The sequence below is a fragment of the Meriones unguiculatus genome, chromosome 6 (assembly GCF_030254825.1).
Source record: "Meriones unguiculatus strain TT.TT164.6M chromosome 6, Bangor_MerUng_6.1, whole genome shotgun sequence".
In the NCBI taxonomy this organism is placed as follows: domain Eukaryota; kingdom Metazoa; phylum Chordata; class Mammalia; order Rodentia; family Muridae; genus Meriones; species Meriones unguiculatus.
Genome location: NC_083354.1, coordinates 10,489,406 through 10,504,591, shown reverse-complemented (window position 1 = coordinate 10,504,591; position 15,186 = coordinate 10,489,406). Strand labels below are relative to the sequence as shown.

Sequence of the window (15,186 nt, the reverse complement as noted above, 5' to 3'; positions counted from 1 at the left end):
GTATCACCTGGCAATCCCAGAATTTAGGAAGTGGAGGCAGAAGGACCAGTTCCAGGTCATCCTCAGCTACATAGCAAGTTTGAAGCTAGCCTGGGCTATACAAGACCATGTTCCAAAAGATGAAGCAAAGCAAAACAAAGATAATAATAATAATAATAATAATAATAATAGAAAGAGGGATGGCTCAGGAGATGTTCATACCAGTAGAAAATGGAGGGGTTTGTTGTTATTTTCAAATAAAAAAATACTTTATTGTGTTTTGTTTTTGAGACAAGTTCTCAAACTGGTTCTGACTGGTCTCAAACTAGTTTATAGCTGAAGCTTCCCTTGAATTATTGGCCCTCCTTTCTCTCCTTCCCTGGTGGGACCACAGGAAGATGCCCTCACTCTCAGTTTAAACTGAGTTTTAATTTAGCTGAGGCTTCTGGATAAGAGAGGGAAAAAGCTATCCTACTAGCTATTATACAGCTATTTCAACAGAAACATTTCCAAGTCACAACACTGACAAGTTTCAGACAGCTCCTGAAACTTACAAGATCTGTAAGGTGGCTCCCCGTGCTCATATAAATTCCAACAGTGGCTGGGGAGGAGGCTTTCCAGACAGCCCAGCAGCCGGGCAAGCTGTAGGGAAACTCCTGGCACGCTGCTTTTGGGAATTGTTTGCCTGAGCCAGAGCTGCGGTGTGCTTTCTTGTGATGTATATGTTTTTCTGTCATCCACGGTCCTGTGAAAAACCTCCAAGCCATTCCAAGTAACCCAGTAAACTCTGCTTCTATTAGCCCTGGGAGGAATTGTTCCTCTGGTCTCTTTAGTGCCCTATCTGGGGAGTCATAAGAAATCATACAACTCAACATACAAGCTAACAGTCTTACAGGGATGTGAATCCTAGTCGCTGTCTTCTTCTGGGACGGCTCTTGGAAAGAGGCATGAGCTACAGTAAACACGCTTCAGTACATAACCTTAGTGCAGTGAGTTTGAACGTCCTCAGGAAGCATTCAGAGGTTGGGTGAGCGGAACGTAGCTTTTGGTACTATACAGGTTTCTAGTCCACCCGGGGTGCTTGGACAGTTTCACGTTCTTGGGTGTGAAATGAGAGCAGCGACAAGCATATCTATTTCCTGGAGTTATTATGAGGATTTAGTGAGTTACGTACATAAAGTTCTTAAGCGCAGAGTATTATGAAGCGTGTGTCCAGATGCTGGTCACGATGGTGCAGACCTCCAACAATCCTAGCACTCAGGAGGCACAGGCAGGCTGATCGCTGTGAGTCTGAGCCTAGCCTGTCAGCATATCAAGTTTCAGGCTAGCCAGGGCTACGTGATGAGACCTTGTCCCTCCCCCTCCCCAAAAAAGAATCACCAAATGTTCTGTTATTGCTGACATTCAGGCAGCTGGACAGTTACATGAAAACATATCTACTTTTCCCAAACACCATATGTATGTAATAACCGTAAGTATAAAGACAATGTACAGAGCCAAGGATGGTGACACAGGTTTGTAATCCCAGGACTTGGGAGGGGGAGGCAGAAAGATCATACATTCTAGGCCAAAAGAAAGGTAGGGGTGCCAGCCAGGTGGTGGTGGCGCAGGCCCTTAGTCTTGGCACTAGGGGCAGAGGCGGGCTGATCTCTGAGTTCAAGGCCAGCCTGGTTTAGAGAGTGAATTCTAGGGCTACACAGAGAAAACCTGTCTCAAAACAACAACAAAAATAACCCAGGACCACCAGCGAGGGGTGCTCCCCCCCACAATGGACTCTCTCTCATAGGTTACTAATTAAGAAAATGCCCTACAGGCTTGCCTACAGCCAGATCTTCTGGAGGCATTTTCTCAACTGAGGGCCCCTTTTCTCAGATGACTATAGCTTGTGGCAAGTTGACATAAAACTAGCCAACACAACCCTGTATTAAGGAAACATGCTAAAGAGCGATAAAGCAGAAAATCTGATATTCTTCTCATGCAAACCGCCACACATATAAATTTAAAAAATTAGAATCTGGTTTATCTGGTAAACCACGTGACCATGCCGTCTCTAGATAAAGAAGGGGAGTGATGAAAGTAATGTATACCAGGAAATTGATGGTGTATTGTGGGTTTAGTATTCGTAGGGACCTGAACATGCAAGCAACTTTTTATTTGGACGACGTCCTGAGCTTCGGTACTTAGCAATGAGCTGTGGCCAGGACACTAAGGCAAAGGAACCCTGTCCATCAAGAGTTTGCCTGGTCAGGTGTGACTCCCAGCACCCAGGAGGCAGAGATACGTGGATCTCTGTGAGTTTGAGTCCAGCCCAATCTACAAAGTGAGTCCAGGACAGCCAGGGTTCTAACACACAGAGAAACACTGTTTCAAAAAACTGCAAAAAAAAAAAAAAAAAAAAAAAAAAAAAAAGGTCTGCTTGAAGGCAGATTCTCAGATTCTCCTTTCTCTAGCAAACACTTAGAGTGACCTGGGTAACTGGGCTCAAATTAGATGGGGTTTAAGCACTCCAGCAGCCCTGCCCTCAGGAAGGGGGACTTCTGGAAATATTCAGAGTCAGCCTGTCTCAGCCTGAACCTTTTTTCATGCTACACACTGGCAGATGCCCTGACACAAGGAAAACTGGCATTCAACACATTCTATTGGCATTTCCCCCATTCTTTAAATTAACTCTCTTGATGTTAATCCCAGCATTCGGGAAGGTGGATCTCTGTGAGCTCAAGGCTAGCCTAGTCTACAAAGCGAGTCTCGAAAAAACAAAATAAAATAAAAACCAACCAACCAACCAATCAATTATCAATCAGTCAATAAATTCTGTCTCCTCTCTCTTTGCTGAGACAGGGTTTCTCTGTGTAGCCCTGCCTGTCCTGGAATTCACTCTGAAGACCAGGCTGGCCCAGAACTCAAGGAGATATTCCTGCCTCTGTCTTCTGGGATTAAAGGCATGTACCACCACTGCCTGGCTAAATTAACCCTTCTTGAGTCTGGGTCTTTCCATTATAGCCAAGATGGCCTAGGACTATGTTCAAACTGACTTTGAGCTAGCAAGCCTCCTTTCTCTGCCTCATGAGTGCTAGGATTCCTGGAATGTTCCACCATGTCTGGCTTCTATTGACCTTCTCAATTTTGGCTGTAGTTTCTCTATTCCTTGAGAGTTCTGCAGTAGATGTCCCAAAGCCAACAAATTCTGTATTAAACATCTGACTGTATTTTTTTTTTTTTAAAAAATAAAACCCCTTCTAGCTTCCAGGCCTCAGCCAACTTCTTTTTGAAGTCCCTGCTACTGGCAGAAAGACAAATTCTCTAATGAGATCCATGCTGGCCTTCAGCTATAGTAGGAAGTTCATGCCTAGAATGGAGGCAAAGGTTTCAGGGGTGGACTTCCTGATTTTGTTCTGTTTTGAGATACGGTTTCTTTTTGTAGTCCAGGCTAGCCACAAACTTGCAATCTTCTTACTTCACCCTTTTCACACGCTGATATTTCAGGCATATGCCGCCATGCCAGGCTCTTATTCTGTGCCTTGGGGGCCCTACAGTTTTGGTCGGTCCCAAACTCACTGTATATTCAACTCCTGATCCTTAGAGCTGGGATTAAAGGGAATATTGTTTTGAGACAGTCTGTGTACTGGGCTCTGCTATGTAGACCAGGCTGGCCTGGAATTCACAGAGATCCCCCTGCCTCTGCCTTCCTAGTGTTGGGATTAAAGACGTGGGGCACTCACGGTTAGACTTGGGGGGTGCATTTCCACGACTGATTAAAGTAAGCTGTATTTACAAGTGCACAAGCCGGAGGACTGCCTCCCCCTAAATCGGGGTTTCGGAGAGCAATCCATCACTGGCTTTTGAGGTTCCTTTTGTGGGGAAGGGTTAGGGTTGATAGAGGAATCGGGGATTTCAGGGCTCAAGACTGCTTGTGGGGTAGTATGTGCAAGATTACAGCGGGTGGAAGGGGAGTCATGAGGGTATGTGGGAAGATACATTTTCGTAAGGCAAAAGGGCGATCGTGTATCACAGGTCCCGGAGTTTAGCAAGGCAAAGGGGTGTGTACACATCATGGGGTTCCAAGTTCAGCACAGGTTGAAGAACGTAGTTTTAAGGACACACTAGGCTTAGGAAGCAAATTTATTCTTGTAAATGATGGCGACTTAATAACAATGTGGTTCCTTAACAACAGAGTGGCTCCTGTTTTGGCTTCACAGTCACCAGGCTTGGCCAGGATTGCGGTTAAGGGCTAATCTTGCCTTTCAGAACGGAAATGGAGAAGCAGGGGTCAAGAAAGTCGCGTTTGCCTCGTGTCCCTGCTGCCTCCAGTGGCCAGAGGAGGGAGCGCGGGCAGGTGGCGCCGGGTCCCCCCCCGCCCCCCCCCCTCCGGGCTGGCGGTGACTTTCCACTGGGCAGTGCCGCTGAGCCCTTTTAAATGCCTTTCTTTGCACGTGGCTGCTGTGAGTCATCTCCTTTCGCTAGACAAAGAAATCTAGGCTTTGCTAATCCGGTTTCCTGAGACCGCTAAGGCGTGAGTCAAACTCGCGCTTCCCCAGAGCTGTGAGCGCTCGCTCCTCCCCCACCCGGGAGGAAACGCCCGCCGCCAGAGTGCAAATCCGCGTTTCTGCAGAGTTCTGGGCTCCATAGGATCCACGCGGAGAGTGAGTGCAGCACTGAAACACCCGTCAGTCTCATGCTTCAGGAGAGACGAGCATGTGTGTGCCCCAAATTCGTGCTCCAAACCCCAAAACATTCCTTCTTTGGACAGGCGAGATGGCTCCGAGGATAAAGGCGCTTGCGCAAAGCATGAAGACATGAGTTCAGTTCTTTGGAAAGGCTGAAACCGATTTCAACAAGTTGTCCTCTGACCTTCACACGGGTTTAAAGATAGATAGATAGATAGATAGATAGATAGATAGATAGATAGATAGATAGATAGATAGATAGATAGATAGATAGATAGACAAACTACAAACGAATGAATGGCTGCCATGGTGTGCCATGCTTGTGACCCCAGCACTTGCCAGAAGGAGGCAGGAGGATCAAGGACAGACATGATTATTACATAGTCAGTTTGAGTCCAGCTTGAATTACATCAGACTCGGTCTCAAAACAAAACAAAACAAACAAACAAAAAAAAGAGAGATTTTTTTTTAAAGAAAAAAGTTTAAAAACAGGAGATTTATACTGCGGTGAGAGGAGGAAGAGGCAGAAGTGAGGGACCTCCTCCAGGGAAAGTAAATGTGGGCCATTTGGCAAGGCCCATGGCTGATGCGAATATCAACAAGAGCCACTTTGTCCCCACAGTGGCACTTCACAGCCCAGACAAGCAAGTGAGGCCCGAGGGAGCAGACACTCAAAGTCCAGTGCCCAAGCCCTGCTTTGGCATTCTTGCCTTCGGGCAGTTCTGGGTTGTCCCTGTTTTGTTTTGTTTTAATTTCCAAACATTTTAACTAAATAAAGGATCCAGGAGTCCTGGTGGCACGGGCCTGTAGTCCCAGCATTTGTAAGGTGGAAGCAGGAAAGTCAGGGGCTGACAGGCAGACTTAGGTCTGTGAGACCCTGACTCAACAAGACAAAATAGAAACCACAAAAGAGAGAGAAAAAGAAAACTAATCCTTCTTTCACTATTCACAAATGTTGTTCATAGCTCAGACTTTTTGCTTCTTCATAGTTTTGCTTGTTCATAGTTTTTGTTTTTCCACTAAGTTTGTTTTATTTAAGCAAAAGTGGAATCACTGTAATGAAAACAAAACAAAACAGATGGGAATACAGAATGTATGAGTGTTCATACCAGCATTACCTAAAAGAGAACTTCCTAAATTACATTGTGTGTGTGTGTGTGTGTGTGTGTGTCTGTGTGTGCACTTGCACGCTGAAGCACATACTAGGGAAAGTGTGTTGTGGTCAGAGAACAACTTGGGGGAGTCACTCCTCTCATGGTGCCTGGGATGGAATTCAGGCCCTCAGGCTTTACAGCAAGTGTCTTTACCCACTGAATCTTCCCCCAGAGCCTCACACCAGCATTACTAACAATTGCCTCAAAGTAGAACAACCTAAGTGAGTCCATCAAGGGAGAAGTGGATAATCAAGAATGCTATGACAGGAAAGGGTTCTGTCCGGTGAGAAAGAAGTCGGCCATGACGGCTTTCATCCTAAAGGACCCCTAACACCAGCTGCCCCCCACAGCAAATCTGCAGACAAGGAAGATGATTATTACATGATGGTTGTAGGCGCTGGGGGAAGGGAAGCCAGTGACTGCTGGAGGAGGTCGGGCTTCTGTCCGCAGCAGTGGGATGTGCTGGAATCAGTAATCTGATAGCTGCCCTGCCCAGTGGCGCTCAATCTCAGCACTCAGGCAGGCAGAGGCAGGGGGATCACTCTGAGCTTGAGGCCAGCCTGGTCTACAAAGCAAGTCCAGGACAGTCAACGCTACATGGAGAAACCCTGTATCAAAAAAGAAAGAAAGAAAGAAAGAAAGAAAGCAAAAGGAAAAAAGAAATATGATTAGCTGTGCAACCTGGGACCATAATAAAAGCCAGAGTTCTGAACTGTATGTGGTGCTGGGCTTGCACCAGATTCTTCCACAGGCCGGACAACAAGTCTTCTGCCCTAAGCCATACCCCCAATTTTAGCTGTACACTTTCCAAAAGTGTGCTGTGTGGTTTGTAAAGGAAATCTCAGTAGTTGCTACAAAAAGTAACTCTGTGATACATTATGATCAGGGCCTACAATATTCCCAACAACTATTCTTCCATGACGTTTGTGCATTTTTAATTACTAGAGTAATTCATATGCCTTGTAAAATATTAATGCAGAGGACAAAAACATTAGAAAGCATTTTCCCCTGCCCAACTTTAATAGACTGAAAATCCCAGCGTCACACCTCCTCCAACAATGCCACGGCTGGCTCCTAATCTGTCCTAAACAGTTCACCAACTGGGAACCAAACATTCAAATATATGAGCCTTAGGGAGGCCGTTCTCACTCACGCCTCAGCAGCACACAGCCGCTTACTCACACTCCCAGTCTCATTATTTCTTTATTTCTTCTTCCACATAGCCCTGGCTGGCCTGGAATCTTCTGTGGCCCAGGCTGACTGAAACTTACAGCAATCCTCTCACCTCCTTCCTTCCTTGACAGGGTCTCCTGTAGTACTAGGATTAATGGTGTGTGCCACTAACATCTGGCTCAATATCTTTTTTCTTTTCTTTTCTTTTCTTTTCTTTTCTTTTCTTTTCTTTTCTTTTCTTCCTTTCTTTCTTTCTTTCTTTCTTCCTTTCTTCTTTCTTTCTTTTGAGACTGGGTGTCTCTGTGTAGCCTTGGCTGTCCTGGACTCCTTCGGTACACCAGGCTGGCCTTGAACTCACAGTGGTCCACCTGCCCCTGCCTCCCTGCGTGCTGGAATGACATGCGTGTACCACCACGATAGGTTGGTCTTTTTTATTTTCAATTCCCTCATCTCACCCCCTTCTTACTCCTCTAAAATGCTTATTACTTCCTCTCAATTATGTGGGTGCCCTTGGAAAATTAGCACCTTTTTGTAGCTCAAAATTTTTTTGAAAGTGATATTGTATTATAAAACCTTTTACTCAATAATTTTGAGGTCTCTGCATGTTCTTAAATCACATTATTTCTTAGCAAACATGACATTCAACTTATATTGCCTTGATGATCAACACCTGTGGGTTGACTTTATCTCTGTCACCACAATAACTGTGAAGCTAAGCAAGACTCATTCAGGACGTAAGGTCAGGTTTGGGGCATTTATCTGGGAAGAAAGACAAGTTCCTATGTGTGTATGTATGTATGTATGTATGCTTGGGCAGGTCTTATACTGTTGATCCAATTCTCCAGAACAGACCACTTTCCTAAAAGGTGGCTTCCTAATGATCCCCCTAACCCCCACCCCATATCTCTCAGGACTCACTATGGAGCCACGGATGACCTGGAACTCCATATTAGACCAGGCTGGCTTCAAAGTTGCAGACATCCTCCTGCCTTTGCCTTCTGAGTGCTGAGACCACAGACCAGGCCTTCGGTGTGAACTCCATTTCCCACCTTGGGTTTTAGAAAGAGGGTCTAACGCAGTCCAGAATGGCCTGGAACTCAACAAGTAGTTGAGGATGTTTTCGAACACTGGATCCTCCTGACTCTGCTTCCAAGCGACAGACCACCACTGCCTGCTCTCCTGGATTCCCTTTTTTAGGGAAAGAAGCCATGCTTCTGTCTTTGTTCTTTCCCACAAACCCTCCGGCTAGATAGTCACTTTATGAACTTTGGGGGAAGTTTAGCACGTCATGTCTCCGTCACAGCCGCCACAACGGATGAATCCTTGAACATTAAAAAGAGCAGGCCATTCTGTTTAGATGGCTATCGACCTCGACGGGACTGAAAGTCGTATTTTCAGATGGCTGAGGGAAATTATAAAATGCTCTAGAGAAGGGCTGTTTGCGGTGAGCCGCGGGGCAGACTTGACCAGTCTGTATGCATGATCCTGACAGGCACCCACAGCTGTTGACACTGCCAGGACAAACGTTTCGGCTCTTCAGCCTGAAAGTGTAATCCTGTGTCTGTGTGTGGGTATTGTCCGACGTCTCCCCTAGCCCGTAAGGCCGAGAGGGTAGTCTCTGGGGGCGCTGGGCCCGGTGGATGTTCAGGTGCTGCAGTCCGTGGCGCAGCCTCGGCTTCTTTCGCCCGGGGCGGCCAGTGCGGAGGAACCTGTTTGGCTCTGAGTTTTTCTGGAGGCTCAGGGGGAGGAAACAGGTTCCACTGCACTGGCCTTTTTTTTTTTTTTTTTTTTGCCAAACGTCTGGGAATATTTTCTGCTTTTTCCTTTAGAGGAAAAACTCCCAGCTTCCTGTACAGCCTGGGGCTGCTGAGCTGAAGGGGCATCTACATTTACCTGTCTATGAGAAAGTTTAATTCTTCAGCGGAAGTGACGAATTTGCGCTGTTGATGTGAGGCTGCGACCTGCTTCTGCCGAGAGGAAGCAAGCTATTTCCTGCATTCAGATTCATTCAGTTTTTATTTTCTGAAACAGGGTCTCACGTAGCCCAGGCTGGCCTCGAACTGCCTGTGTAGCCCAGGATGATATTGAACTGATCAACTTGCCTCCATCTCCTGACCGCCAGGATTACAAAGTACAGGTCACTGTCCGTCCTCACACCTGGCTCAAACTTAAATTTGACATCAGTTTTCCTATTAGTGGGATGTGGCCTCTAAGACAGGGCAGAGAAACTTCTTTGCAACAGGTGCTAAATTCAAGAGCTGACCAAAGTCCAGAGAAAGACGTAAAAGGCTAAAACAAACTGCTGACTTCAGTGTTTGTCTACTTTTATTTTTTTTTCATAAGCATGGTTCTCAAGCTCAGATGACAACTCACCTCCATGGGATTTCATTGCTGGGTGTATAACCAAGTTTTTTTTTACGGAAGTTTTTGTTTTCTTGACACAGTGTTTCTCTGTGTAGCCTTGCCTGTCATGCACTCACTCTGTAGAACAGACTGGCCTCAGACTCACAGAGATCCACCTGCCTCTGCCTCCCCGAGTGCTGGGGTTACAGGAGTGGGCCACTGAAGCCAGCTCTCAGAGAAGTTTATGAAGAGTTTGGAAGCCAGGGATGATGGCCCGTAGCTAAACACCAGCTGCGAGACTGGAGTATTGCCTAAGGCCAGCGTGGGTTATATTAGGAGTTACAGGCCACCGTGGGACACAGACTAAGACTCTGTCACAGAGAAACAAACATCCCTCCCCAAACATTTCATAGTAAGAACATAAGCCCCAGGAAGAAAAGCACTTGTATTTTCTTCTCTGATGGGTCCTTGTGCAAAGAACAGTTGCCTAGAGTGTAATGAACACTCAATAAATATGGCTATGCAGTTAGTGAAGCATTTTTGTCTCTATAGAGCTAAGCTGCCCCTAAATACTTTCAGAATCGCTTACCAATGGGGTCTGATGGTATGTCTGCAATCCCAGTATTTGGTAGAAATCCCAGGACTTGGTAGGTAGAGACAGAAAGGTCTGGCATTCCAAATCATTCTTGATTGTCTAGTGAGTTGGAAGCTAGCTTTAGCTATACAAGACCATCTTAAAAAAATAAAACAACAAACAACCCTGCTCATTAAGAACAAAACAAAACAACCCCCCCAATGGTAATTGTTATAAGTCAGCCTGTTCACTTCTTTCTTTTTTTTCCTTCCTTCCTTCCTTCCTTCCTTCCTTCCTTCCTTCCTTCCTTCCTTCCTTCGCCCCGGCTGTCCTAGAACTCACCGTGTGGACCAGGCCAGCTTCTACCTCACAGAGATAAGCCCGCCTAAAGGTGTGCACCACATATCCGGCTAGACCAGTTCTTCCCCATTAGAGGGGGAATAACAGACCCCACTTTTTGTATTTATTTTTGTGTTGCTGGGGATGGAGCTGCCTTGTAAATACAAGGCAAGTGCTCCACCACTGAGCTACATGCCAGCCCCAGCCACAGATTCCCAGGAGTTGGCCGAAAGGCAAAACAAAACAAAAAAATTAAACTCCAGACTTGAACAATGTGGAATGTGAAAGATAGGTGGCTGATTACACACGGGCCTGAGGGTGCAAGAGTAGGGAGGACAAGAAAGGTCTCCGGGTGCCCAGGGAAAGGCACAAGGACCATGGCAGGGCGGCTGTCTTTCTCTGACAGGGATTAAAGAAGCAAGGTTGGATTTCACTAGTCCCAGGTGAGGGAGGACAACAGTTGGGATGTCCAGCAGGCAGCTGAGAGCCTGGTAGCCCCTGAAATAGCTGGAGATGAACACCTTGCTTTCCGAAAGCAGTGTCTATCTGAAGTCTACACAGGTGGTCATCGTGTCTTCTTTCCTATTATTCTAGAGATTTTCCGCATGTTGATTTCTTATGCCCCCAGGACACTTCTATGTTTTTGTTTCAAGCCTAGAGAAGACCTATGGTTTTTGAGATAGAAAAGAGTAAGAGTCAGTGACAGAAGCAGCAAACTAAAGAGTTACTGAAGCAGGTTCTTAGGAGGTAGTGCTGGATGAATCAGTGAAATGGATATGTATTTTATTTAACTTTTTTTTTTTTTTGGATACAGAGTTTCAAAATGTAGCACAGGCTGGCCATGAACTCAAGATTCTCCTTCCTCAACATGCAGAAAACACTGGGGTTTCAGATATGTCACCCCAACCTGATGACTTTTCCTTTCTTTGTTTCTTTTCTTCTTCCTCCCTCCCTCCCTCCTTGTCTCTCTCTCTCCCCAGGGTTTCTTTATGTAGTCCTAGCTCTGAAGACCAGGCTGGTCTTGAATTCAGAGATCTATCTGCTTCTGCCTCCCAAGGGCTGGGGTTCAAGGTGTGAACCGCCACGCCTGGCTGCTCGCAGGTTCTTGAGACAGAAAATTAACCCTTTTCAAAAGTGGGAAGGGCAGAAAGACGGAAATAGAGGCTTCCCCCCCCCTTCTCTGGATGAACCCTGCTCCTGTCCCATGTGATTTCGGATGCTGTCTCACTTCTCACCTGGTGGTGGCAGAGATGCGTTTGCAGCTGGAAGGACCGTTTCTGGAGGATGCAGAAAAGATGTAAAACAGCCCTTGTGGACAAAACAGATACAAAAATGAAGGCTGAGGGAGCTGGCTCAGACTTGAAGAGCACTGGCTGCTCTAGCAGAGGAACTGGGTTTAACTCCCGGCACCCACATGGCAGCTCATACCCAACTATAACTCCGTTCTGGAGGTGCTGACGACCTCTTCTGGCCTCCTTGGGAAGCAAAGAATGAAGGTGTTGCACAGGCGTACATGCAGGCAAAACCCCCACATCATACACACAAAACAGAATAAATTAATGCCACAAAAATTTAATGCAAAAGGATTTATTTTGATGATTTATAAAACAAATGTCACATGGCAACAATCTATATTTACAGATTTAAAAATAGATTTATATAGCTATATTTACACAGTGTTGCATTAACTGAGTGTTACATTGTTACAGGTAAGTGTTGAACAGATACATCAGGCAGGCTTTCAATCCTCGCAAATTGTTGTTTTTCGAGACAGGGTATCTATTTCTGTGAATCATCCCTGGCTGTCCTGGAACGCACAAAGGTCTGCCTGCCTCTGCCTCCCAAGTGCCGGGGCTAAAGGCACGCACCGCCACACGTGGACTAGGGTACGCTTACAGCATGCTCAACAACCAGGAGACACTGCTCAGGAGAAGTGACTTGCTATTGGACGGAATACTATCCTAAGGAAAGGCACTACCACTGAGCCAAGCCCCTGGCCCCGAGAGTCACTTTAAACTGTAACTGAAGAAAAGAAATGTAAAACATTAAAAAAAAAAAATTCTAATGTAGGTAGAAAAACTGGATGTGAAAATTTATACCCTGATTCATGTGCAAGGATGCTGTGATCTGCGATGGACTGAGCAGCATGTTTTGCTGTGTAGATCACCTGCCAGTAACCAGGCCTGGGTGCTGCCAAGGGCAGGCTGGCAGTGTCAGGCCAGTAGCTGTGGATCTCACTGCTCTAGTCCACTTAGGGCTTTATCTACACATTAACAGCCACAGCGGGGAAGATGTCAGCCAAACAGTTGGCATCTGCCCTGCACTTGGAAGCCATCCCTGATAAACGCTGGGCACTCCAGCTCTGCAGCCAGGGAGGGAATTCTGGCAGCTGCCTGGGCCTGGATCCCCTAGTCCAGTTGCCAATTCTTACAGTGGCTGGCAGCTTTCTGGAGATGTTATGGAGAGCTACGTGTTAGGGAGATTTGACAACAGTTTTTACAAGGGGAGTAGACAAAAGCAGGTGTCTAACAATATCTGAAGGGATTTATCTAATTTAATTAAACAAGTGTGCCAGTGTATATGGTGTATGTCCATTTCAGCTTGCTTTCTTTTTTCTTTTTTCTTTTTTTTTGAGATAGGGTTTCTCTGTGTTGTCTTGGCTGTGGACTCACTTTGTAGGCCAGGCTGGGCCTCGAACTCACATTAATCCACCTGCCTCAACTCCTGAGTGCTGAGATTAAAGGTGTGTGCCACCACATCTGACTTTCAGCTTCATTTCTTAAGCCTTACCTTATATCAAGCTGCCTCACTTGGAGCATATGAACCCAATATAAGGTCTGGCAGATATATTAGCAATAATTAAAAACAGCTCATTTTAAATAATCTTGGAACTAGTAATATTTCTTTAAAAATGTAATACAAGTACTATTTTTCTCACACAGAATGCTCACACATTAAAATACCAAAGGCACTTTCAGTTTACATGATAAATAAAAATACATTAATAATTAGTTGTTGTCTTCAGTTTCTGTGTCCGTGGCTGTCACTGAGGGCCCAATTCTGCACCTCCCCTTTGGCAAACAGCACGAAGAAAATGGCACCAAACACGTTAATAGCAGCAGCGATACAGAAAACAGTCTGCCATTCTCTTATAGTGTTCTGGACAAGGAAGGAAAATGAAAATTAAAAAAGCTTATTTGAATAAAAAAAGATGATATAGCAAGACTGTGAAATCAGAAATATCATTCACAAATGTCTGTGATTGGAACAAGCCAAACACCCATCAGCAGCGGGACTGTGGAGCATTTCTCTGGTACAGTATCAAATGACAAGGAGGATGAACCAGTTATACCGATAAAGACATGAATGACAAAGGCAGACAGCGTGTAGATTGGTGACTCTGTTTCTATAAAAAGCTCAGGCAAAGCTAACAGCTGCTGCTCTCAGTGGTGAGGGAGGAATGGCAGGAAGGAGTCATTTCTTGCTGAGGGGCAGTGTTTCACTCTGTGACCGGGTAACAGCTGTCCAGATATACCCATGTCTTGAATATGTATTCAGTTGTATCGTTAGGATTTTTAAATTTTCCCAATGTCCCTCTATCTTTACAGAACTAACTTGTCTCCATCTGTCTTTATAGAGCTTCCTTCCTGCTCTTTCTTTCCTTTCTTTCCCTGAGATAAGTTTTCATGTAGCCTTGCCCTTGCTTCCTAAGTGCTGGGTTACAGGTATGTGAAACGGTGCCTGGGCTTACTCATTTATTTATTTGCTTTCAGGGTGTGCACATGTGCCCTAGGCTCTCCCTGATCTTGCTGTGGAGCTCAGTTCCTGATTCTCTCCACTCTCCTGAGTGCTGGGCCTGTTGGCTTAAGGGGCACTTTTCAGTTAGCAGCCCTTCAGGTAACTCCTCCAAACGTTCAGGATAACCCTGGCTGCTCTCTGTTCACTCTCACCTGGATTTCCTGGTACCTCACTTACCCTGGTGACCCAGCATTCTTTTATACTGCTAGTTTTTCCTCTTTGTTATTGTGCTGCTGGGATTGAACCCAGGGCCTTGGGAATGTTAGGCAAGTCCTTTGCCATTGAGCCACAACTCTGACAGTACATACTGCTAGTTTCGAACTAAACATATACCGTGTTTGATAAAATATCACTTTAAATACCCAGGCTCTAGGAGTGTGGCATGGTGGGCACAGGTCTTTAATTTCAGCACTGTTTCAGGAGTTCTTTATTTACCCCATCCATTTTTTTTTTGTCCTGTGTTCCCTGAATATTCTTTCCCCAGTACGTAGCTTTCCCATCATTTTTGTAACTAAATCTTTAGATGAGTAGACATTAATTTTTTTTTTCAAGACAGAGTTTTTCTGTGTAACATTGTCTGTCATGAAGCTTTCTATAGATCAGGCTGGCCTCAAACTCAGAGATCCACCTGCCTCTGCCTCCTGAGTGCTGGGATTAAAGACTGCCACCATGACCTGGCAACATTTAAAAAACAATTTTTTTTTTGTTTTTGAGACAGGGTTTCTCTGTGTAGCCTGGCTGTCCTGGACTCCCTTTGTAGACCAGGCTGGCCTGGAATGCACAGCGATCTGCCTGCCTCTGTCTCCCAGAGCGCTGGGATTACTGGGGTGCGCTCCTGTGCCTGACTGACATTTAAATTTTTGATGGGTTCATTTTGGCCTTTTCTTTTCCTCGTTGAATTAGGACTGTAGTTTTCGTTTTAAAATCTGTGTCTGTGTCTCTGTGAGCATGTACCTCGTATGTCCAGGTGCTTGAGGGTGACAGAAGGTACAGGTGTTTGTGACCCGTCCGACGTGGGGCTAGAACTGAACTCATCCTGGCATTAAAGACATGCCGCATCTCGGCTTTTAGCTCTGGTTACACCGTCTCCCCAGCCCCATTGCTTTCTTAATAGTTTTTGTACTGCACTTTTGTCTGTGTGTACGTGTGTGTGGAGGTCATA

At 45.7% G+C, this 15,186-nt stretch overlaps 1 protein-coding gene across 1 annotated transcript in view; it reads right to left on the bottom strand.

Annotated features, from left to right (window-relative positions):
* Window positions 1-11,797: 11,797 nt before the first annotated feature.
* Slc17a5 (solute carrier family 17 member 5) overlaps window positions 11,798-15,186 on the bottom strand; it is a 39,732-nt gene continuing 36,343 nt past the window's right edge. Inside the window, exon 11 of the mRNA XM_021656487.2 lies at window positions 11,798-13,385. Within this exon, the coding sequence (XP_021512162.1) occupies window positions 13,248-13,385 (138 nt within the window). The 3' untranslated portion in view covers window positions 11,798-13,247. The remainder of the gene's footprint in view (window positions 13,386-15,186) is intronic.